Consider the following 22,727-nt stretch of genomic DNA (forward strand, 5'->3'; position numbering starts at 1 on the left):
GCAGTGACTCCCAGATAAATAGGCGTAAGAATGCTGTGTCATTCTTTAAGATGCCAAACGGCTCTATTGTCGTTTTTGCAAGACTCTTTCACGAGACTCTTATAGTCAGTGCTGTTTTTCTAGAAAAAGAGGTGATGGAACTCACCATGAACGCCTCCAGAATTGAGTTCTGGAGTTCCAAATGGGGGGGAAGCCCCGCTTATAGTTTTAGAGCGCACAGTTAAACTATGGGATTCACTCCCACAGAAGGGCACCAGTCTGGATGGCTTCAAAAGGGGATTAGAACATTTCATGGAGAATAAGACTATAAATTGCTACTTGGCATGATGGCTGTATGCTGCCTCCACCGTGGGAGTCTGCAATACTTCTGAATATAATAATAATAATAATAATAATAATAATAATAATATCAGTTGCTGGAGACTGCAGCCCTCCTGTTCTGTTTGCAGGCTTCCCGCAGACATCTAGGTAGCCACTGTCAGAATAAAATATTGGACTACATGGGCCACTGGTCTGATTCAGGAGGCTATCCTTATGTTCCTGTTTAGGTTTTTTATTTTTATTTTATTTCCAAACATTATTAACAACAAATAAAATGTCTCATATTCCAAATAAAGATTCACAATGATATATCATTTTCGTGTACCATGTGTATTCACCCTCCCTCCTCCACCCCCCCTCTGCTTCCCCTCCCCCATGTGTGATCTTATTTGTTGTAACGTGGGGAATACAGACAATAATAATACAGATATGATAACCCTTGAATCAATACACAACATTATTCCTAAGAATTCCAGTTCTTGTTACATTTTCAGTTGCGTTGTTTTTAAATAAATCTATTTTTTGTTTCAGGTTAAAGTCCCAACAGAGCCTGTTTGGGGTTTTTTTTTGGGGGGGGGGGATTTCACTGTGCAAATAGCTCCCCCTTCGTATAGTCAAGTGGAAGATTAAATGCACTTTGCAGCACATGTTTACTCAGAAATCCCTTTGTGAAGGTTGCAAAGCGTTCAAAGGATTATTCCTGCCCCCGCCTTTCGAAATGGTTTCAAAATCCAAAGGCAGTGCCATGGACGTAGCCAGAATTTATGTAAGTGGGGGTGGGGCGGGCAGGACACCCACCTGTCAACATCCTCTGTCTAGCAGATTCTGAATTAAATGTCTCCGCAACAGTAGTTTAAAATTGCTCCTTTTTGAGCCCAAGTGCTCAGGAAAAAATCTGTCAAAATCTTTCTACAGTTTCTGCTTTCAGTTAAATATTTGTTATTTATTTACTGCCTGCACCCCCGCTAAGGCCATGGGCAGTGCTGCCATAAGAGGAAGCCGAAATGCTTAACGGGGAAAAACAAAAAAAAACCAGGCTTTAAGCTGCATCTCTGTTTTGACAGCCACACAGACATTAGCAGGATTCCCCCCAGAACCCACACCTTTTAGGATACCGTGCCTTTCCCTCTTTTTCTCGAAACCACCACTGGCCCTTTTAGGAAAAACTCCCGCCAACCCAGACACTCGCGTGCTCCGCCGAGGGCGCCAGAACCAATCGGATGAGAGGATGGGCGTGGCGAATGGAACGCGGGAAGCAGACTGGGAGGCGGAGGAGGAGCCGTGGAACGGGAAGCGCTCGCATTGTTGCCAAGTTGCTCGGCTTCGCGCGCGGGAAAGCGAACGCAGGAGCGCGGCCAACCGCCGGAAAAAAAAAGATACACAACGTTCCATTTGCGCCGCGTCGAACGCGCGGGGAGGCTGCAGCCTTCTCCAACTGCAGCGACCAGCGCCGCCGCTCAGCAGGGAAGTGCCCCGCCTGGATCTCGCTAACTACTTGCCCCTTCCTTCCTTCCTGCCCCGATCTCTCTGCGGTCTACGGAGAGGCAAGCTGGGATCCACCCCAGCCAAACCCTCCTCCCATGGAGAACTTCCAGAAGGTGGAGAAGATCGGCGAGGGCACCTACGGCGTGGTCTACAAAGCGAAGAACAAAGTCACCGGGGAGGTGGTGGCGCTTAAGAAAATCCGCCTGGACACGTGAGTGCAAATAATTCCTCGCCCGACACCCCCCCCCAAAAAAAACCAACCCATAAAACAAAACCCAGTTTCTAAGAAGGAAACTTTGGGTGGCCTGGCGAGCAAAAAACAAACCCCCTTCGCTGCTGTTTGAAGGTGCTGGAAAGAATATGCAGACGAATCTGCTCCTCCCTTTGCATTAGGAGGAAGAGGAGGAGGAGCCGGGATTTTCTCTTTTGAATGGGTGGGTGACGAGCAAGGGGACTTGGGAAGAAGTTCGCGGCCCTCCCTCCTTCCTGTAACTTTGCGGACGGAGAACAGAACTTCCCTTGTGCATATATTCGGTATATGTTTAGGGCCGACCTACGCGAGGCGGAGCGGGAGAGAGCCGTTCTCCTCCCCTCCCTCCCGCTCTCTTGGCCTCACTTTCGGTGGGGGGGCTCGTAGTGCCTACTCCTCTGCGGTGGGGTGTGTGTGTGGGGGTGCCCTCAAGTCGTGGTTCTGCTTGGCTGCAATGCCCAGTTACTCCGGTTCAGGGTGCTGGCCTTCTTTTGAGTACATAATTTTCCCTCCAAAATTTCATATCAAACTTCTGAATTGCAACTTATTGAGAAGCACGATTCTTTCCATACGAATCTGAATAGAGGCAATGGCCCCCTTGCATGCGTTAATTTACTGAGCAATGCTAAAATGCTTGTTATTGCCAGTTACTGCATTGCAAAAGGCCACCGGGCTTATTTTGCACACATTTTAAGTTCTAATCGAATTGTTGGGATGGGACCCTCCATAGGCATAGCCGAGGCAGGGGGCAGCTGCCCCCCCCCATAATCCTCCAAAAGTATTGAAAAGCTTTAAAAATACAGTACCAAATTAACTGAGGTCGGGCCTCCCCAGCAGAATCCTGCCCCCATTAATTGTGCTTTTTTTGGTGGGATTTTTTTTAACCTGTGGATCAACTTTTTGGGCGATCTCCCCCCCAAAAAAGCTCAACAACTTTTTGCTCTCCCCCAAAGAAAAATCCTGGCTGGCTATGCCCATGGGGTCCTCAGGGTGATTTATGCACACTAAATGTAAAGAATATTCAACACATACATGACTTCCCTAAAGAGTAATAGGAACTGTAGTTTCCCCTCCACAGGCATGCAGTTTCCAGCACCTCAGGATTCTTTGGGAGACGTCATGCGCCTTAAATGTATAGTGTGGGTCTTCTTGACGGGGAAGGGAGCCCCTCAGTTTGTATCTAGATTTCTTTCCTAGTGGCGTTGGGGCCTCTTACTGATTGTGCTGCTTTCGAAATGGGCAGCCCAGGAGAATATGGGCTGGAAGAGAACCCTGAATTTCCTCTGAATGCTGTTTGCTGGGAGTCGCAGTGGGAAGGTTGTGCTCAGGCCTAGCTTACAGGCTTCCCATGAGGACAAAATGTAGGGTTAGATGGGTCTTTGACCTGATCAAGCAGGACTTTTCTCCTGTTCTCATACTCTTAATCAGTGGTTGGGGTTAATTCTTCCAGGCTTGAGAGGAGAGTTTCTCTGAGCATGGGCAAAGTGATGTTTTTTCTTCTGCCTTGGTGTGACCACAGCCTATCCTCATTAATGTTAGGAATTCAGATATGTAAGCTAGGTGCCAGGGTTGCAGTCGCCCAGACAGAATGTCTAGTTTCCATTTCCGATGCCAGGTGGCTCGAAAGTCTTTATTTTTCAGTATAAGAGTTTTTTTGGTTCCTGAAATTCATTCTGATTCTGCAGATGAAATATAACAAGGTAGAATTCTACAGGGTGTGTTGCCAGTGTGTGAAAACAGTCAAGATCCAAGGATCACCAGGCACGCACCTCCAGATGGTGGAGATATAGGGCGCCATCCTGGCACCCGGGCATCTTCACGTGGTTGCAGGTGGCTGATAGCCAGGTACAAAAACGCTCTTGGCACCAGGCAAATTTTGAACACTAATCCTCCTATATCTTAAGGCAGGGAGTAGGTTCTAGGTTCAGGATGTGCTGCTGGCAAAACAGGACTTTACATGAGTGGCAAAACCTACTCCCTTCCCCACTGTTGTAGGTTTAATGTAAACTGAGCAGTCCTGCTACTCTGTGTTTATCTAAATCTACAATCCTATAGCCACCCTTGAGCTATTTCTGTTGAACTCAATGGGACATCCTCTTGAGTAGTCACGTTTAGGATTGTGCTGTAGGGTCAGCTTTTTATATTACCGTTACTTGGGTGTTTAAAACATAGTGAACATTGACTGTGATACATTTATACCCCAAACTTACTCTGAAGAAGCCCTACGTTGACATACTTGTTTCTTCTTCCTAATTAATTCTCACGACAACTTTTCAGTAGATTAGGCTCATCGCCCAGTGAACTTAGCTGAATTCATCCTTGCCCAACAGCCCACTGACTGTTTAATGCTAAGGCCATCAGGTGGGGGGGGGGGAACAAGCCCTAAGTTGTTCTTGAAAAGCATGGCCTGAAGTTCCTGGAATCAATGGCAAACTGATGTAAATAGCTATGTGGACTGCTAAGCGCAATGGTTAATTTAAAAAAAAATGGTTGCAGGCTTCCCATGTGCCTAGCATTGACTGTGACTTGGCATTTTTAGAGGTACATTGTCTTATGTCTGATGTTCACCCTGCATTCACGGTAGGTTCAGAAACTGAGCTATGGGTCTGGCTGAGTTGCTGTGGAGTTCATTTTTGCCCCTGTGACATTCACCCGGCAAAGCTAACCGCAAACCATAGTTTAAAGCAGTGGTGTCCAAACTTTTTTTCAAAGAGGGCCAGATTTGATGAAGTAAAGGGCCGTAAGGGACAACCAAAGTTGTTGGCCTTTTTTTTTTAGGATTGCAGTTGTTCAGCTTTTTTTTTAATTTATTATTATTTTATACTATACTACAACAAGAAAATCAAACATACATTCACATACATTTTCCAGTTTTGGCTAACATAGCCGTGACTTCCCTCAGACCTTCCACATGGCTTTCAGAATTGTATCTTAGTATTATACTTCTTTAATCAACCATTGCTTACATTATCATAAATCTCATGCATACTCTAACTACCATACTTACAATAATATTTCTACACATTAACTACAAAACGTCTTGAAGTCCTATTAGCGTATTCAATTGCAAATTGTCTTTCAAATAGTTCTATGACTTCAGGGTTTTTTTTGGTTTGAAGTTATGGAGGTTTTTTTTTTTTTTAAGATTTTACCCCAGGGAATAAACTGCCACAGGGGCCACATTAAACCTACCGGTGGGCCGGATTAGGCCCCCGAAACAGACTTTGGACATGCCTGGTTTAAAGACCTACTGCATACTGGTACACACAACTCAAATGTCCCCTGTTTTGCACTTTGCTTCCTAGAGCACAGAAGCAAGCCGAGGAAGGAAGCTGCCGGCTTTTAGCGTTGTGTGAATCAGTGCGTGCACACTTTCCCCAAATAAGCCATGACTGGGAGCCAGGGTTTGTTCCTGGTCTCTTGCTTATGGTTTGTTCCCCTGCTCTAGAAAGGGAGATGGCCAGTCCCTATGGCTTATGAGGAGCATTGCAGCCAAGCATGATCCCTGGCAGTTGAATTGTTGATCCTGAAATAGATCGACTTGACTTGCGAAACCTAACGAAATAGATCAACTTGACTTGCGCTGCATTCCTTTCCCTTTTGTATAGTGTGCCAGAAGCAATGGTTATTTTATTGGCGTTGCTAATAGATTAATTAGATGTATTAATTGCGTATTTGAAAATGTACCGCTTGAGCTGTGCCTTTGGAAAGAGTTTTCCAGTGCTTCAGGGTGCTGTTAACAGTATAATGAGCACATATTTTTATTTTATTTTAGACATTACTTGGTAAAACTGAGGCTGTGTGCAGAACACTGTGCATATTATTATCCCCCAACCCCTGTCCCTACTTTTAAGGTATCTCTCTCTCCAAAGAGAACGTGGAATGTGCGCAGTTGCTGCCTTTTTTCGGCATTCTGATCTCATGATTTCTAAACCCCTGCCTCATGGTTTTCAGGGACAGGAAAATGCTGTTTGAGCACAGCATTACCAGAACTCTTGGCTGTCCATTTGGTCAGGTGGAACTCTTCCTAGCAGCGGTCTGCATTGGTGACTTGCGTGCAAATTAGCTGCAGTTCGTGGCATGCCCACCTGCCGTGCACATGCAAAATCAGGTGCCGGGCAGGTGAAAATGCAGCTGCCAGCTCAGAATTGGGAGCCTTAAAGCACACTCCTGGGGGGCTTGCTGTCGCTGCCACTTATCTGATTGGTGGTGAGGGCAAACCAAGCGTGATTGTCTGTGCTATGGGGTTCCCCATACAACACTAGGTGGAGGTTGAAATCTGTGCCTGTTTAGCCTGCTGGCAACATCCAGAGTTCTGTACCACCGTTCTAACGTGGCAGTTTGCCTACCCTGCTTTTAACTTATTTAGGGCATCCCCCCCCTTCAAACTCTTCTATACTACAATCGTACCTTGGAAGTCAAACAGAATCCGTTACGAAATTCCGTTCGACTTCCAAAACGTTAGAAAACCAAATCGCAGCTTCTGGTTGGCTGCAGGAAGTTCCTTCAGCCAATCAAAAGCCTCGGACATTTGGGTTCCAAAAATATTTCACGAAGCGGAACAGTCACTTCCAGGTTTGCGATGTCCGGGAGCCAAAACTTTCGGGAACTAAGGTTGAAAACCAAGGTACGGCTGTATTTGGCAAACCAAATTAGTCTAGGTACGTAGCGCCACCATCAAAAACAGTTCAGCCGGTGGCATCGCTGCACATTCCGGGAGCTGATTTTATATGATTTAAGGTTAATCAGCTAGGCTAGTTACAGGGGAAGGCCCAGTGCAATGTTGTCTGGGCTTCAGTGTGCAAACTGATTAGTTTGAATAAATTTGCTGAATAAATGTCCACAGCGGAAAATCCTTTCACCCACAAGTTTTCGGTGCTCAGTTTACTGTATTGAGGGAGCATCTTATTGTGTCATATCAGTGGGTCACGGACATGGCTCCTTCAACTTTGTAGCACCCTGTCCCCCCTTCTCACCTTGTTTCCCCTCTTTGTTTGCAGGGAGACTGAAGGCGTCCCAAGTACAGCCATCCGGGAGATCTCCCTGCTAAAGGAGCTGAACCACCCCAACATTGTCAAGTAAGTATGTGGAAGGAAGTTGGCTGTGATCTGTGCTTTGGGAAGTAGTGTGTAGAATGTCTTCAGTTCCAGTCAATTTATTAAGGGTACAACACTCCTTGGAGGTGCCATCCTAACTGCCCATTCTATCCAGTATCTGGTAGCAACTATCAGGACGCTTCGAAGAAGATTACATAATAAACAGTGAAACTGCGCAGAGCTACCACTCCCCAGTGTTTCTGTTTCTATAAATCTTCGAGGTGCGCAGCCTGGGAGTCATTTTGGACTCACAGCTGTCCATGGAGGCACAGGTTAATTCTGTGTCCAGGGCAGCTGTCTACCAGCTCCATCTGGTACGCAGGCTGAGACCCTACCTGCCCACAGACTGTCTCGCCAGAGTGGTGCATGCTCTGGTTATCTCCGGCATGGACTACTGCAATGCGCTCTATGTGGGGCTACCTTTGAAGGTGACCTGGAAACTGCAACTAATCTAGAATGCAGCAGCTAGACTGGTGACTGGATTGGCTGCCGAGACCATATAACACCGGTCCTGAAACAGTTGGCTCCCAGTATGTTTCCGAGCACAGTTCAAAGTGTTGGTGCTGACCTTTAAAGCCCTAAACGGCCTCGGCCCAGTAAACCTGAAGGAGTGTCTCCACCCCCATCGTTCTGCCCGGACACTGAGGTCCAGTTCCGAGGGCCTTCTGGTGGTTCCCTCACTACGAGAAGCCAAGTTACAGGGAACCAGGCAGAGGGCCTTCTCGGTAGTGGCACCCGCCCTGTGGAATGCCCTCCCATCAGATGTCAAGGAAATAGACAACTATCTGACTTTTAGAAGACATCTGAAGGCAGCCCTGTTTAGGGAAGTTTTTAATGTTTGATGTTTGATCATGTTTTTAATATTCTGTTGGGAGCTGCCCAGAGTGGCTGAGGAAGCCCGGCCAGATGGGCGGGGTATAAATAGCAAATTGTGGAGGTGGTGATGGTTTAAGGGTGTCGCATTATTCCTAGCCAAAAAAATGCAACAGGCCAGCCTTCTCGTTAGTGCTTCCTTATCAGATTCCTTATTTCTTCCTCCCCTGACTCTCCAGGTTGTTGGATGTGATCCACACTGAGAACAAGCTCTACCTGGTCTTTGAGTTCCTACACCAGGACCTCAAGAAGTTCATGGATTCGTCGTCTGCAATCAGTGGCGTAGAGTTGCCCCTTACCAAGGTGACTAGGAGGAGGGGAGGGCTGCTGGGCTTTGAAACACGTATGCACACACATGGTGAATACACTGGCGACATTTGTTTTCACTAATGCAAAAATTAGTGCAGAAGCGTCCATGTTGTGCTCCTGCACTCATAGGTTCGCCCTGTTTTTTGAGTTCGGCTTTGTGTATGCAGCGGAATGTGTGCACGAGGCCAGCGATGGAATGAATGAGGAAACTCCCTGCATGTTTAGGAAATCCCGTGTGTGCATGCATAGAAGGAATGCACCAGTGTGGATACAGGCTAGATCTCTCTAGAGTTGGGTAAGGTAAAGGTAAATGACTATGGGGTTGTGGCATTCATCTCGCTTCAGGTCAGGGGAGCCGGCGTTTGTCCGCAGACAGCTTTCTGGGTCATGTGGCCAGCATGACTAAACTGCTTCTGGCACAACGGACACCATGACGGAAACCAGAGTGCACAGAAACACTGTTTACATTCCCGTCACAGCAGTGCTTATTTATCTACCTGCACTTTTTGGCATGCTTTTGAACTGCTAGGTTGGCAGGAGCTGGGACAAAGCAATGGGAGCTCCCCCCATCACATGGATTTGAACTGCCGACCTTCCGATTGGCTAAGTTGTTAGACCACAACGCCACCTACGATAGACAGGGGTACAGATTATATGATTTAATGTTGTTTTCACACTTTATCCTTCGGTGATGTGTTTTTAAAATGACAACAAAAAAACTCCAACTTGGCTTATAACAAAACAAGGGCTGAGGCACACAATCTGCCCACCGGGAGGGTGGGACCCCCGGCTTGTTCTTGGTTTGTGTAGGCAGGGGTCAGCAAAAATTTTCAGCAGGGGGCCGGTCCACTGTCCCTCAGACCTTGTGGTGGGCCGTACTATGTTTTTTTGGCGGGGAGAACGAATTCCTATGCCCCACAAATAACCCAGAGATGCATTCTAAATAAAAGGACACATTCTACTCATGTAAAAACACACTGATTTCCGGACTGTCCATGGGCCATATTTAGAAGGCGATTGGGCCGGATTTGGCCCCCGGGCTTTAGTTTGCCTACCCATGGCGTAGACTCTACATACTTCATCAGGCAGGGACTCTGTGGAGGAATAATTTGCTCTTCCCCATCTATTCACGGTAATTGCAAATGCACTAGAATCCATGTGAGCCCCAAGGCCAGCTGGGAAGGGAAATGTTCTGTTGGTTCTTATAGCAGTCCTTCCTCCTGGCCATTGCAGAACCTGGGCTGAACTGGGCTGTAAATCCTTAGCCGCCGGGTCTGAGACAAAAAGTGGCAGCAAAGATCCCCTGTGTTGCGAACAGAAAAATCTGGCAACCTAAAAACCATCAGGCTAATAATTTGATTACAGCGCTTTATATAGCTACTAAATTGTATCTTCAGAATCAAGTGGCCTACAATATATATACAAGGTAACACCAACTAATGTGACTTAAGCGAATTTCCCAGAGTAGGGGATTTTTTGGATAGTGTATGAAATGGAGAATAATTCAAACTTGAGGCAACATGCCTTCCAAAACAAGTATAAAGTCCCCAACCACAGCACAGATGCGCCTGGTTACACACACAGCTTATTCATATATTTAGCAGTGAATAGGCTGAAATAAGTTGGTGCTCCAGAGGCAAACTTAAAGCAGACAAATCCAATCCCTTTTCCCTACTTAAACCTTTCTAGGCGTGGCCAGTTCAGGTGACTCAGCAGCAGAGATGTCCCCTCCCATCATTAAAATTCATTTTCAAAATGCCAAGATCAAATGAATTTTAATGACGGGAGAGGATTTAGGTCATCTCTGCTTGAGCTGTTGACTCAGCTTAAGTGGCGACACCTCGTAGGTTCAAGTAGCAGGAAGGAACTTTGGCTTAAAGGCAAAGGGACCCCTGACCATTGGGTCCAGTTGTGGACGACTCCGGGGTTGCGGTGCTCATCTCGCATTACTGGCCAAGGGAGCCGGCATACAGCTTCCGGGTCATGTGGCCAGCATGACTAAGCCGCTTCTGGCAAACCAGAGCAGCGCACGGAAACGCCATTTACCTTCCCGCTGGAGCAGTACCTATTTATCTACTTGCACTTTGACGTGCTTTCGAATTGCTAGGTGGGCAGGAGCAGGGACCAAGAAATGGGAGCTCACCCCGCCGTGGGGATTTGAACCGCCAACCTTCTGATCGGCAAGCCCTAGGCTCTGTGTTTTAACCCACAGCGCCACCCACATCCCCTGAACTTTGGCTTGGTTCCCAGCATTTTAAGCTCTCAGCTGATGGTGCTGAGGTCAGTTCTCCTGAGAGCGAGCTTTCCGTTTGCTCTGTAGGGCTGCTCTCCGTCTCTCATCCTTTCTGTGTCTCTTCCACTAGAGCTACCTGTTCCAGTTGCTGCAGGGACTAGCCTTCTGCCACTCTCACCGCGTGCTCCACCGAGACCTGAAGCCACAAAACCTCCTCATCAACGCAGAGGGAGCGATAAAACTGGCTGACTTTGGGCTCGCTCGTGCGTTTGGCGTGCCTGTGCGAACTTACACGCATGAAGTGAGTGTGTTTTGCTCGCTTGTTTCTGTTCAATTTTCTCTCCCCCCACCCCTCTCCCCAAATATTGGGGGAAATTGTCCCGGTGCTGCACATGTGCATGTAATGGCACAAACTGGCTTCCCCGAGATTTTCTCCAAATTGATGATTCAGAAAGCTCCGTATCACTAGTTAGTATTACATGGGGCTGCACCCAGGGTGGATATAATAATAATAATAATAATAATAATAATAATAATAATAATAATAAAATTTTAAATCAGATTTTTTTAAAAATTGGATTTAGAAAAAAAAAGTTTAACCACACCAGTTAACAAACATGGATACATATGCTATAATGTTACTCTTTTAGTTAAATAAGTTGTTTAAATTGTTATTAAGGAAATAATTGTTTTTCTCCTTCCAATAAAGTACAGCAGAAAAGTTGTCCAAATATAAATGGTTAACTTATTAAACCTCACAATAATTTCATCATTATCGGTCTATGTAATTCTAATAGTATAACCAAATCAGAAATTTTTGATATAACTGTAAAAACTACTCTGAAAATTTATTATTCCAAAAATGAAACCTTCATCTGGTTGTAAATGTTAAAGATTATACCAGCAAGAAGTGAGTCTTTCTGTAAAAATAAATAAATGATTTAAATCAAGTCGTACTGACTAGTGATTTAAATCATATCCATCCTGGCTGCACCTAAAGACAGTTTGGAAGCTTGATTTGTTTAAAAATGCAATTCCCGACCTCAAACTGGTGCCAGTAGGTTCGGTCGCATAAACCCTCTTCGCTGGCCATCAATTTTCATCCACACTCAATTCAAAAGGATTTTGAGCTCTAAAGCTTTAAATGCCTTGGAGCCAGGATACTTTCAGAGCTGTCTTTTCCGATAAGAAATTGCCCACAAGTCTTTTCCGATAAGAAATTGCCCACAAGTCCACATCGGAGGCCCTATTGTGTGTTTTAACATTGGCATAAGTGTCAGTTTGTGGGTGCAGGTCAGAGGACCTTCTCTATCATGCTACCTTCCTGAGAAAGAGTCTTCTGGGCCCATGTTTTCTTACAGGCACTGAAAACTGTTTTACACGGCTTTCTTAACAACGTGATATTAGTACTGTGCTGCTCTTCCCTGTTTACTGACTGATGGGTTTTCTGTGTCTGCCCTGTTTCTCATATTTTAAAGTATATTTATAGATTTTTCAAAATTGTGGTCAGATGCTTCTGTTGTACTTTTAGATGGAAAAGCGGATGCTGTTGTTTGATGATTTATTTATACACAGCTTTTCGACCGGTGGACATATTAAAGCAGATATATAGGCAGTTGAGTAGATGGAAATGCCGTAAATCAGTCATCCATAAATACGTCAGCAAGCAAAGCAATACTAAACATTGAAATCCACATGAGAGACAAAAAGAAAGCCGCCTCAAGCTGCAGGATTCTCACCAACCTTTAATAATAATAATAATAATAATAATAATAATAATAATAATAATAATATGTTGTTGTCGTTCAGTCGTGTCCGACTCTTCATGACCCCATGGACCAGAGCATGCCAGGCACGCCTATCCTCCACTGCCTCCCGCAGTTTGGCCAAACTCATGTTAGTAGCTTCGAGAACACTGTCCAACCATCTCATCCTCTGTCGTCCCCTTCTCCTTGTGCCCTCCATCTTTCCCAACATCAGGGTCTTTTCCAATGAGTCTTCTCTTCTCATGAGGTGGCCAAAGTACTAGAGCCTCAACTTCAGGATCTGTCCTTCCAGTGAGCACTCAGGGCTGATTTCTTTAAGGATGGATAAGTTTGATCTTTTTGCAGTCCGTCAAGAGTCTCCTCCAGCACCATAATTCAAAAGCATCAATTCTTCGGCGATCAGCCTTCTTTATGGTCCAGCTCTCACTTCCATACATTACTACTGGGAAAACCATAGCTTTAACTATCCGGACCTTTGTCGGCAAGGTGATGTCTGCTTTTTAAGATGCTAGGTTTTTCATTGCTTTCCTCCCAAGAAGCAGGCGTCTTCTAATTTCGTGACTGTTGTCACCATCTGCAGTGACCCGCAAACAAATAATAATATGTACCACTACATAAATCTTCAGTAAGCAATGGGCATTTTTGGGGCACAGCATTAGAAAAGCTGTCATTGAGATGCAGCCTGCAAGATGTAAGATGATGCTGTGACTTTCTTATGAGCGTAAAAACAAAAGCCAAAGCAATATGGACTTTAATAGTGCTTTAGTTTAACTATTATGATCTAAGGATACATGGTTGCCTAGAATTCCTTATTTAGTTGGTACCTGCTTTGTGCGAGAGAGACGGTTGGTCTGGGGATTTGGTTCCCCCCCCCCAGCTGTAATAATCATAATAATTTTAATAATTTTATTATTCATTCCTCGCCCATCTGGCTCGGTTTCCCCAGCCACTCTGGGCCGCTGTGAGCAACATGGGAATTTGCATTACAACACGGCAGACCATTGGTTTTACCTTCTTTGGTATAGGGCTACACAGACTGGCAGTATACTGTTTAAGATTCTAGATAGGGATCATTCTCAGCCCTGCTTGGAGACGTCAAGGATTAAATCTGGGATATTTTATCTGCGCAGCTTATGCTCTGCCACTGAGCTACTGCCCTTCCCTGCAAAAAAAATAATCTCTCCAGATCTTCAGATTATCTTTTAAATACAATTTGGATAATTTGGGCCTTCTCGGTAGTGGCAGCCACCCTGTGGAACGCCCTCCCATCAGATGACAAGGAGATGAATAACTATAGAACCTTTAGAAGACTTCTGAAGGCAGCCCTGTATAAGGAAGTCTTTTAATGTGTAATAATAAAAAATAATATTTAATAAAAATAATAATTAAATTTGTATACTCCCCTATCCCCACAGGTCTCAGGGCAGTTACAACGTAAAATCACAATATAAAACGCAAAATACATAATAAAAACATAAACACCCCCAACCCAAACAAGCCTGGTCCGTCCTCCATGTGACAGCCCTTTAGATATTTGAAGATGGCTATTATCTCTCTGTCTCCTCTTTCCCAGGCTAAACATACCCAGCTCCTTCAACCATTATTATGTTCTTATATCTGTTGGAAGCCACCCAGAATGGCTGGGGCGACCCAAGTCAGTTGGGCGGGGTAGAAATAAAATTATGATTAATAATACTATTATTGTTATCTGCAACAATATAGGTTGGGGAAAGGGCTGCTCTTTTGAAAATAATTCCTGAGTCTTTTAAAGTCAAAACATCATGTACAGCTGATCTTCTAATAACTGGAAAGCCTCATGGTGGTTGGTTTTTTTTTTTGGACCCTGTGTTTCCTTTGTCAGAAAAACCTTGGTGGAGGGAATTTTTATCCAAGCCTCTTGATTATGCAGTTGCTTCAGGTGTGCACATTCAGGGTAACCCTCCTTAGGAAGGAGTTGGCCGGTGTGCGCTCCTGCTTTGAATGCTAATCTTTCCTTCATTCACAGGGGCTGGAATTGCATCTGTAATGCAGAGAATAAACTGGGACTCCTTCCAGCCAATGGCTTGTAATTTAATTGCACGTATGTATGAAAGGGGAAAAAACAACAACACTGAATTGTTTGTGGGTGTTTTGTGCTTTACACTAGGTGGTGACTCTCTGGTACCGAGCTCCAGAAATTCTCCTTGGCTGCAAATACTACTCAACGGCTGTGGACATATGGAGTCTGGGTTGCATCTTTGCAGAGATGGTATATACCTTTTTTTCCCCCCCGGGAGTGAAGCGGGATGGGCATAGTGAACAGCTGGAACAGCTGGTCAAAATGACCCCAAAACATTGCCAGCGGTGCTAAGGTTGGAAGGGGCAGTCAGGGAATCTTGAATGCAGACCAGGGTCTGAAAGCCCAAAGCAAGCTCTCTTGGGGAGGCAGAGGCAGAAGACGTGAAGCCACACTGTCCTGGAAAGAAGAGACGTAATAGATGCGAGAAGCATTGGAGAACTGATGATGCCCTGCTGCCACTTCCTATGTGGGCCTGCACCTCTTGACCCTAAATTGCTCAGGGGTGCTACAGGTGGAGACTGTAAATAAACTGGGCCAGAAAAGTTCTGGAATCACCAAACGTTCCCAGTGTTCACGGGCAAATAGTTTCATAGGGTGGGGAGGGATAATTCACCTCGCTTCTGTATTGGAATCCAAGTATCAGCAGGCAGCAAAATGTCATCGAGTTCAGCACATCCGCCGTACCCTCTAAAAGTTGCAATGCAGTGCCCAGTTCAAAATGGGTTTACAAGTGCTGCGGGGTACGGCGTCTGAAGCCCAAGAAAGGTTGGGGGAACCCTGTTGCCAGCTCCTACCAGCCCTGACTTCTACCATCCTTGCTGGCACTGGTGAGAATTGGGAGTCCAACAATATATTGGGGGGTGGGGATCAACTCTGCCTCCTCCTCTAGAGCAAGAGAAAGAGCTAATGATTTGGTTTCAGTACAACGCAGCTATGTCGTCCCATTCTCCAGATCTGAACAGTGCGTTCTGGAACTGCAGGAAAAGATTATTCTACTTCCATCCCTCTGGATCAGTGCAATTCTTGTCCCAGTACAACTGCCCGAGCCCAACAATTTCAAATGAACTCATATTTACCACCTACCCCCCCACTCCCCACCCAGATGCTTAAACATTGCAAGGATTTCTGCCTTCCACATAATCGGTTGCACCCATGCAACTCTAGTTTCTTCAAAGGTCTTGGGCCAAGCCCCGTTTTAATGCTGTCGGTGCGACATCAGCTTGGGTGCTCACATAAGTGAGCTCTCACGTGTTCCTTTCTTCATTTGGAGCAGGGCTAGAGCCCTTATCAAACGCTTCCCACTTCCTTGCCTTTTGCCTTGTGAAGAGCTGCTGACGGGATCAGTTGACTTGGCAGCTCCTTGTGGGGGAAGCAACTGCTAACATCATCCCCTTTCCCTGGGGCAGAAACCACCAGAGAACTGGCAGCAGGGAACAGAAGGGGATCTGTTGTGGAGTCACCTCTTGAGGATGGCAGTACAGCTCTAGGCGGCAGTGCTTCCCTTTCCTGTGGGGTTGGGGGGTGGCTGAGCATTTGTACTCCGGAGATGAGTGCAGAACTGTGTTGCACGCAGCTCATGCCGAGGGCTGTGCGTCATGGAGGGAGGGACTTGCAGAACCGTTCCCATGGGAGCTTTCTGGGTCAGATATCTTCCCTCGGTCTTAGGTGGTCTGGATCGCCTGGCAATCTTGGTTTGAGCATCTTACAAGGCTGTTAAGCCCTTGCAAGTAGTACCAGGATCAAAAATGCATTTTAGTTTTACTAGCTGCTTTTCCGTCCGGTTAATGAGGCTTACATAACAGTACCTAAATAATACAACAAACAAAAATGGTTGTGTACAAATGGCAGCACTAAAGAAGCCAAATAAAGCCTAAATGCAGCAGGTCGGAATTTGAAGATGGAAAAGCAGATCAAAGCAGTTATAGAAAAAAGGTTACAGCTTTAAAAATTGCTTTTTTAAATAAACCTGTTACTTGAGTTTCACGTAAAGAAATACGCTGTGAAAAAATGTGATAAGCATACAGTCAATTGATAGGTATGATTAGAACTCTTCAGGCTGTCCAAAAAGATCAATGCAGCAGCAGCATAATCGAATGTTCAGGAAATCAGAAATTAAATAATTTGAGAATGGCTTTTTGCTACAGCCTGTCAAGCTATTTATGTGACTGGCAGCAGCTCTGTGGGTGTTGGATGGAAACAAGGTCTTTCCCGTCATTTTCTCCCCGATCCTTTTAACTGGGAGGTGCAGAGAATCGAGTCCATGATCTTCTGCACTCAAAGCACTGAGCTATGTTGTTATTGCTGCAGCAGTGGAGTTAGGCAGAGAGGTGCCAGGTGGCCCTTCCTGGGCAGGGAGTTTTGGAGATTAGTGGTCAAAGGAAGCTGTACTCGGTGCATTGGTTCTATCTCACCTTAATAACTGAGGATCCATGTAAGGCTGCTAAACTCAGAAAGTGGGAAGCATACGTGGAAGAAGAGACAGGGCCCAGGCAGTTTTAGACTTCAAGGTTATTTACCAACAACAACAACAGCAGCAACAAATTTATTATTTATACCACGCCCATCTGGCTGGGTTTCCCCAGCCACTCTGGGCGGCTTCCAACAGAACATTAAAATGCAATAATCTATTGAACATTAAAAGCCTCCCTAAACAGGGCTACCCCGTCCAAAAGTACATTGGAAGCCAGTGCGGATAGGCCTGACCTGGAGCTATATACAGTGGTACCTCGCAAGACGAATGCCTCGTGCAACAAAAAACTCGCTAGACGAAAGGGTTTTGCAATTTTTTAGGTGACTCGCAAGACGAATTTTTCTATGGTCGTGCTTCGCAAGACGAAAATTTCAATGCATTCCTATGGGAATTAAATTTCTATGCATTCCTATGGGAACCCGTGCTTCGCAATACGAAACGACTCGCGGAACGAATTAATTTCGTCTTGTGATGCACCTTTGAGTCTGTTCTTATTAATAGAGAAGAAGCAGTCTGCATTAGCTGCAGCTTCTGATACATTCTGATGAGTAGCTCAACACAGAACACATCATAGTAGTCCAGCAGAGAATTTGGTTAGACATGGATCTGCTCTATTTTTGTGGCCTTGAACAAGCAACAGCCCGAGTGTTTTTTTTCTCTTTCATTCTCTGCACTCTTCCTATGGTTGTGGGGGAGGCTAAGCACAATTGAGAAAACCTCCCTGCACATAAATGAATATAAATGGTAAAGGATTGTAGGTTTTCTGCTACTGCTGCTTCACCTTTGGAGTTACTAATTACAGCAACTTATTAGAGTAGGAATTCTCATAATAGTAATAATAATAATAATAATTTATTATTTACAGTATATGCTGCCCACAATGGGTGGATTCCAGCAAATTAAAATACAATACAACATCAAACATTCAAAACTTTCCCTGAATATAGGGCTGCCTTCAGGTGTCTTCTGAAAGTCAGATAGTTGTTTATTTCCTTGACATCCGATGGGAGGGCGTTCCACAGGGCATGCACAACTACTGAGAAATGCTCAAGAGTGATTTACATACAACGGGTGGGGAATGTTGGATCCCATAAGCCCCCAGCCATTGTAGTCACTGGCCAGAAATGTTGGCAACTGCAGTCCAGAAAGATCTGGAGGGTGACAGGCCCCCCCACCGTAAAAGGTAATGTCTGGCCCAATAGCTTCATGGGTGAGTTGGGATTTGAGCTCGCTTCTCTCCAGTCCTGATTACTACACCATGCTGAGTCCCTTGAGCACAATAGTAGTTTCATGCCAGCCATGAGAGGAAGGAGGCATGGGTGGCTGAAGGAAGGAAGGAAGGTGTTTTATGGCACCGGGATTCTGAACTATCTTCCTCCTGCCAACAGATAACCCACAGAGCCCTCTTCCCTGGGGACTCGGAAATCGACCAGCTGTTCCGCATCTTCCGCACCCTCGGCACGCCGGACGAGACTGTGTGGCCAGGTGTCACTTCTATGCCCGACTACAAATCCAGCTTTCCCAAGTGGGCCCGGCAGGACTTCAGTAAGGTAGTGCCACCTCTGGATGAGGAGGGCAGGAAACTCCTAGCGGTGAGTTGCCAAGGCAGTGCAGATGGGAGTCTCAACAGCTTTAGGGGGGGGCATTGAGCATTAGCAAATATCCAGACCAGTGGGATGAGAGCATTTGCTCTGTGCATGTCTTCAGCCCCCCTCCTCCACACAAGTCATGGATCATTTCCTGGAGTAAAGACCGATAAGTGGAATTCTGGTTTTTTAGAAAGATTTGAGTATGCATTCCCATGCAAGTTTCTATTATCTTGCAGAGCTTAAGCCCAGTAATCCTTAGGAAGTGGCATATGCCTGCCATTGCCTTCAGAATGATGCATTGGCAGTCCTGGCTTTAGATCTGCTTTAAACACCACATTATTATTTTTTTACATATAAAATCAGATTTCCATACCAAAGAAATATAGCAGATCAATGTCCAGTAAATACTGGATTTTCCCACAAAGATATTGGCTTCTGCCTGTTCTCTCTGCTTGTCACCATATTTGCGAGCTTGCTCGTTCCTAAACTGTTCCAGATTTTGGTTATCCTGGGTGGTGCGCTCATTATCTTCTGATTTTGGCAAATAATCAAGAAATTTTAGCAGCAGTCAAGAGGTGTATTCATTCCCTATTCTCATTTAAGGCAACATCTTTAACATCTCCAAATAACAAAATTTAAGGGTGCATGGGGTAAAGTGTAGCCTGTTTATTTCTTCGTTTTTCAGTATTCTCCCATAATTTTCTGAATTTAGGACACATCCAGAATATATTCCACATCCCAGTGCTTTCAACTTTACACCTCACTCACTGTTGTATATATCTGATTAAGATATAGCAGTGTTAGGTACCAACAGAACAAAAACTGCCTTTATACTTCTCACCTTCCGCCTGTTTCTGGACGTCCCTACCTATAACACCCTTAGCTGCGGCTGATGGGAAATGCAGTCCAAGAACATCTGGAGGACACCAGGTTCCTCACCCCTGCTTTCTGTCATTTTCTTCTTCTTGCCGCAAACAACTCCTGGCTATATTTCGCCGCCACCCCGTTCTCAGTCCTGCTTTTGGTTTTTTTAGTGTTTGAGTTCAGTCTCTGCTTTTGCTCCTGGGGCTGCTGATCTCAGAAAGTGGGAAGCATACATGGGAGACGTATCTGTATCATGTGTCTCCTGTGAAGGACCGAGGAGAGTTGGCTGTCCGTTCTTGGGCATCCTGCATGCTGCTAACTCTTTGCTTCTTTTGCCTTTAGCAAATGCTGCATTACGACCCCAACAAGAGGATCTCGGCCAAGACCGCGCTCAACCATCCCTTCTTCCGGGATGTCACAAAAGCCGTGCCACACCTCCGCCTGTGAGATGAGAGGAGAGTGGGGCCATCAAACCTGTCCTCTGGCAAACTCAGCAGCCCGTCCCTTCTTGGATTGCGCCAGGTGCCTGCACTTAGAAAAGACTTTTCTCAACCTCACCCTGAATGGAAAACTGGAGGTCCAGCCCACACCTTTGGGGTTGTTTTATATTTACTCCTGGGTTTATTTTAAAGTACTAGCTGAGTGTGAAGGGTGCCTCCAGACTGATTTTCCATGAGAAGAGAGGCAGAAGCCCCCAGAGCCAGCCACTGCAGGAAGTCTTAATTGCTCAGGAGGCTACATTGTCATTCCTTTTTAAAAAAAAAAACAAAACCCCAGGATTTCTGTCTCTTTTCCCTTGGTAACTTTTACAAAGCGTCTTCTGTACTGTCGTGACTCGCTCAATTCCAACTTCCTCTGCAAAGGTCAGCTGTGCATTTGCTTGAGCGGTCCTTGCTTCCAGCAGCCAGAGATGGCGTCTTTCTGATTCGGATCATGGGTATTGGTTGCTGCTTTCATGATTAAGTCCTCCTGGTGCTGGCAGAGGTGCTGACCATTTCCTTTCAGATGGGATCCTCAATGAGGACTATGCACTTAACTATCCACTTTTCACAAGCAGCAATATTTCCTTTTGTTAAGGAGCTGAGCAATGCCTGCAATATACGAACGTGATATTCCTCATTGCACCAGCGATAGCAGTCAAGAGTGTCTGGTAGCCTTTTCCTGATGGACTGTGTTTTGTGATGCTTGCTGGTTGAAGCCCACAAGAAGCTCTTGGAAAAAGAAGTTGGACTGTCAAAGCTCATAAGGACAGCTTGCTAACCAGCCACATGACCACTGTCTGTATATTCATTGGGGGCAATGGACATTACCCTATTCACTTTCCAATATTTTACTGTCTTGTCTCCTGTACGTGCCTTTCTGGTCTGTGGCATTTTGTTACAAGCCTTTCCATCTGTGTGGGTGAGTGGCCGATTTAATGAATGAGGTGGGAAATATTGCAGAAGCTTTGCCCTTCTGTACTTATCTGCAACGGGACTTTCAGTTCATTGCTCTTTGGGCTCAAACTTATTTTTGGTAAACTAGCAAAGCCCTCAGCTGGAATGAATCTGCCAAGTAGCTTTGTCTTCAAGCAGTGTGTTGTGTGAAAATAGATTGATAACAAAAATTGTGTGCGAGTGCTTGTTAATTTTTTGAAGTTGAGGTGCAAGAATATTAAAGGGATAAAATTGCAGTTATTTCTCCTCTCCCCTCTTGTATTTTAGCCAAAATAGTGCAACTCCTATCTTCAGTTAGGGAATTATTATTTGTGAACTGCACTGTTCTAAGCTGCAAATGTCAACACGTCTATCTTTGTGCTACTATGCCTTGAAGGCACTCAGACCTCTCAGGTTATTTCAGTGAAATGCAAGGAATAGATGTGATTTGAGGTGCAGACAAACATTTAATCTATGGGCGGAAATCTAAACTTTCAATCCTGATTAGTTTCTTATAAATTACACGTGATGAACTAGAATTCTAAGCTTTTAGTACTAGTGTAATTGGTAGAAATCACTCAGTCACCTGGATTGAGCTAGTGGTAAAAGCTTGTCTGCAGAAAGCAAGATTCACTAAATATGAAGTATAATACCCTAAAGGCAGCCTGCAAAGTGCACTGGTGCTGCAATAACTTGAATAATCTAAACAAAGTCTCTCTGCCTTTTCTATTGTAAACTTTAAAGGCGTTTTTCTAGTCGTTTTGGCAAATCCCACTTACTAATGAATAGTGTGATGGGTTCAAAATGTGAGACTTCTGTAAAGCAAGGGATCATTTCTTATTTCTGTAAGGTTTTCATTCTTTTTTGTAACTTGAGAGGTATGTTGGAGCAATATACACATTTTCTACGAGAAAATGTGTTCTGTGAAGTAACATTGCCTATTCTTCAAATTCAGTGAATATTGAAGGGGGGGGGGAGTTACCCCTTCATCATAAGCCATAATCTAGTCTTCATTCATGGTTGAAGTATCTGGTATTTTGGGTCTAGATGGAGGCTTACTTTTAACCATTCTTAGATATATTCTCTCTGAACAACTGTATTCTGTATTAAGTCAACATGCTAACCTGGCAGACGTGAATGGGTCTTCATTGAGAAAGCGTGGCATTTCGGTTCCATTAAACTGAAAATAAGCTAGCTTTGGATAGCTTTAAAATGCCAGCAATACACCATCCAGAAAATGTCAAGGTAGAAAGGGTTTTGTTCCCCTCCCCATAGCACTATGCATACACAGTATTTAGAAGGGAGACTTTTCTTCTCTCTTCCACCTCCCCTTCATCTTTTGGACTAGAAGATGTTTATATATTTATAAGGCTGTTGTTGTTTTTAAAAAAGAGTTCTGGTTTTGTATAGAACTTGTTAGTCTAAGCACCTTGTAATTAAACTTTTTAAAGGAAAAAACTATTTTTGTCCTTGGTAGCTCTTTGCAAGACAGATGTTTCTAAAATATTGTGGCACTAGTACATTTAACTCATTAAAATATCTGTACTTTTTAAACATGCGACTATCCTCTTGAACAAAGTTTTTCTGTTTTGTCATTGGTCTCATGTGAGCTGGGGATTCTTGCCTAAGTCCAGACTGTTTATCTGCCCTGCACTCGAATGCAGGATCTAGTATGTTGTGCTGGTGTTGCAAAGTTACACTGTGGTTCATCCAGAACATGAGCAGACACACAAAAGAAATTTTGTGTTTGTGCAACCAGTATGTGTTGTCAGGAATCGTCCTACACACGAGTAGGACCTTGGCAGAGACACATGCCCAACTGGCATGTTCCCTCCCTCCTGGGCGATCGGGAGCTTCATAAGCATTCCTTAGCCCAAACATCGCAGCGACTGATGCCAAGAAACATCAGCACACTTCGGGATCCACAGTGTGCGTAGTTGCATAACAGACCTCAGCAACTCAGCATGTTGGCTAATTACTTTATTTACATATAAACA

The 22,727-nt window shown here is 44.9% G+C and overlaps 1 protein-coding gene across 1 annotated transcript; it reads left to right on the plus strand.

Annotated features, from left to right (window-relative positions):
• Positions 1–1,807: 1,807 nt before the first annotated feature.
• Positions 1,808–20,991, plus strand: CDK2 (cyclin dependent kinase 2). Its single transcript, XM_033138827.1, has 7 exons — positions 1,808–2,017; positions 7,057–7,134; positions 8,205–8,328; positions 10,698–10,868; positions 14,480–14,581; positions 18,251–18,454; positions 19,658–20,991. Exons 1-7 carry the CDS (start codon positions 1,902–1,904, stop codon positions 19,760–19,762), a joined length of 900 nt encoding a protein of 299 aa, XP_032994718.1. The 5' UTR covers positions 1,808–1,901; the 3' UTR covers positions 19,763–20,991.
• The last annotated feature ends 1,736 nt before the right edge of the window (positions 20,992–22,727 follow it).

This window comes from Lacerta agilis, chromosome 2 (genome assembly GCF_009819535.1).
Source record: "Lacerta agilis isolate rLacAgi1 chromosome 2, rLacAgi1.pri, whole genome shotgun sequence".
NCBI classification, from domain to species: Eukaryota; Metazoa; Chordata; class Lepidosauria; order Squamata; family Lacertidae; genus Lacerta; species Lacerta agilis.

Excerpts from the sequence above, each read along its gene's own strand:
- CDK2 (XM_033138827.1), top strand. The coding sequence starts at position 1,902 with ATGGAGAACTTCCAGAAGGTGGAGAAGATCGGCGAGGGCACCTACGGC. Across the intron at positions 7,135-8,204 it reads AACCACCCCAACATTGTCAA|GTTGTTGGATGTGATCCACA; the intron begins GTAAGTATGTGG and ends CTGACTCTCCAG. Across the intron at positions 14,582-18,250 it reads GTTGCATCTTTGCAGAGATG|ATAACCCACAGAGCCCTCTT; the intron begins GTATATACCTTT and ends TCCTGCCAACAG.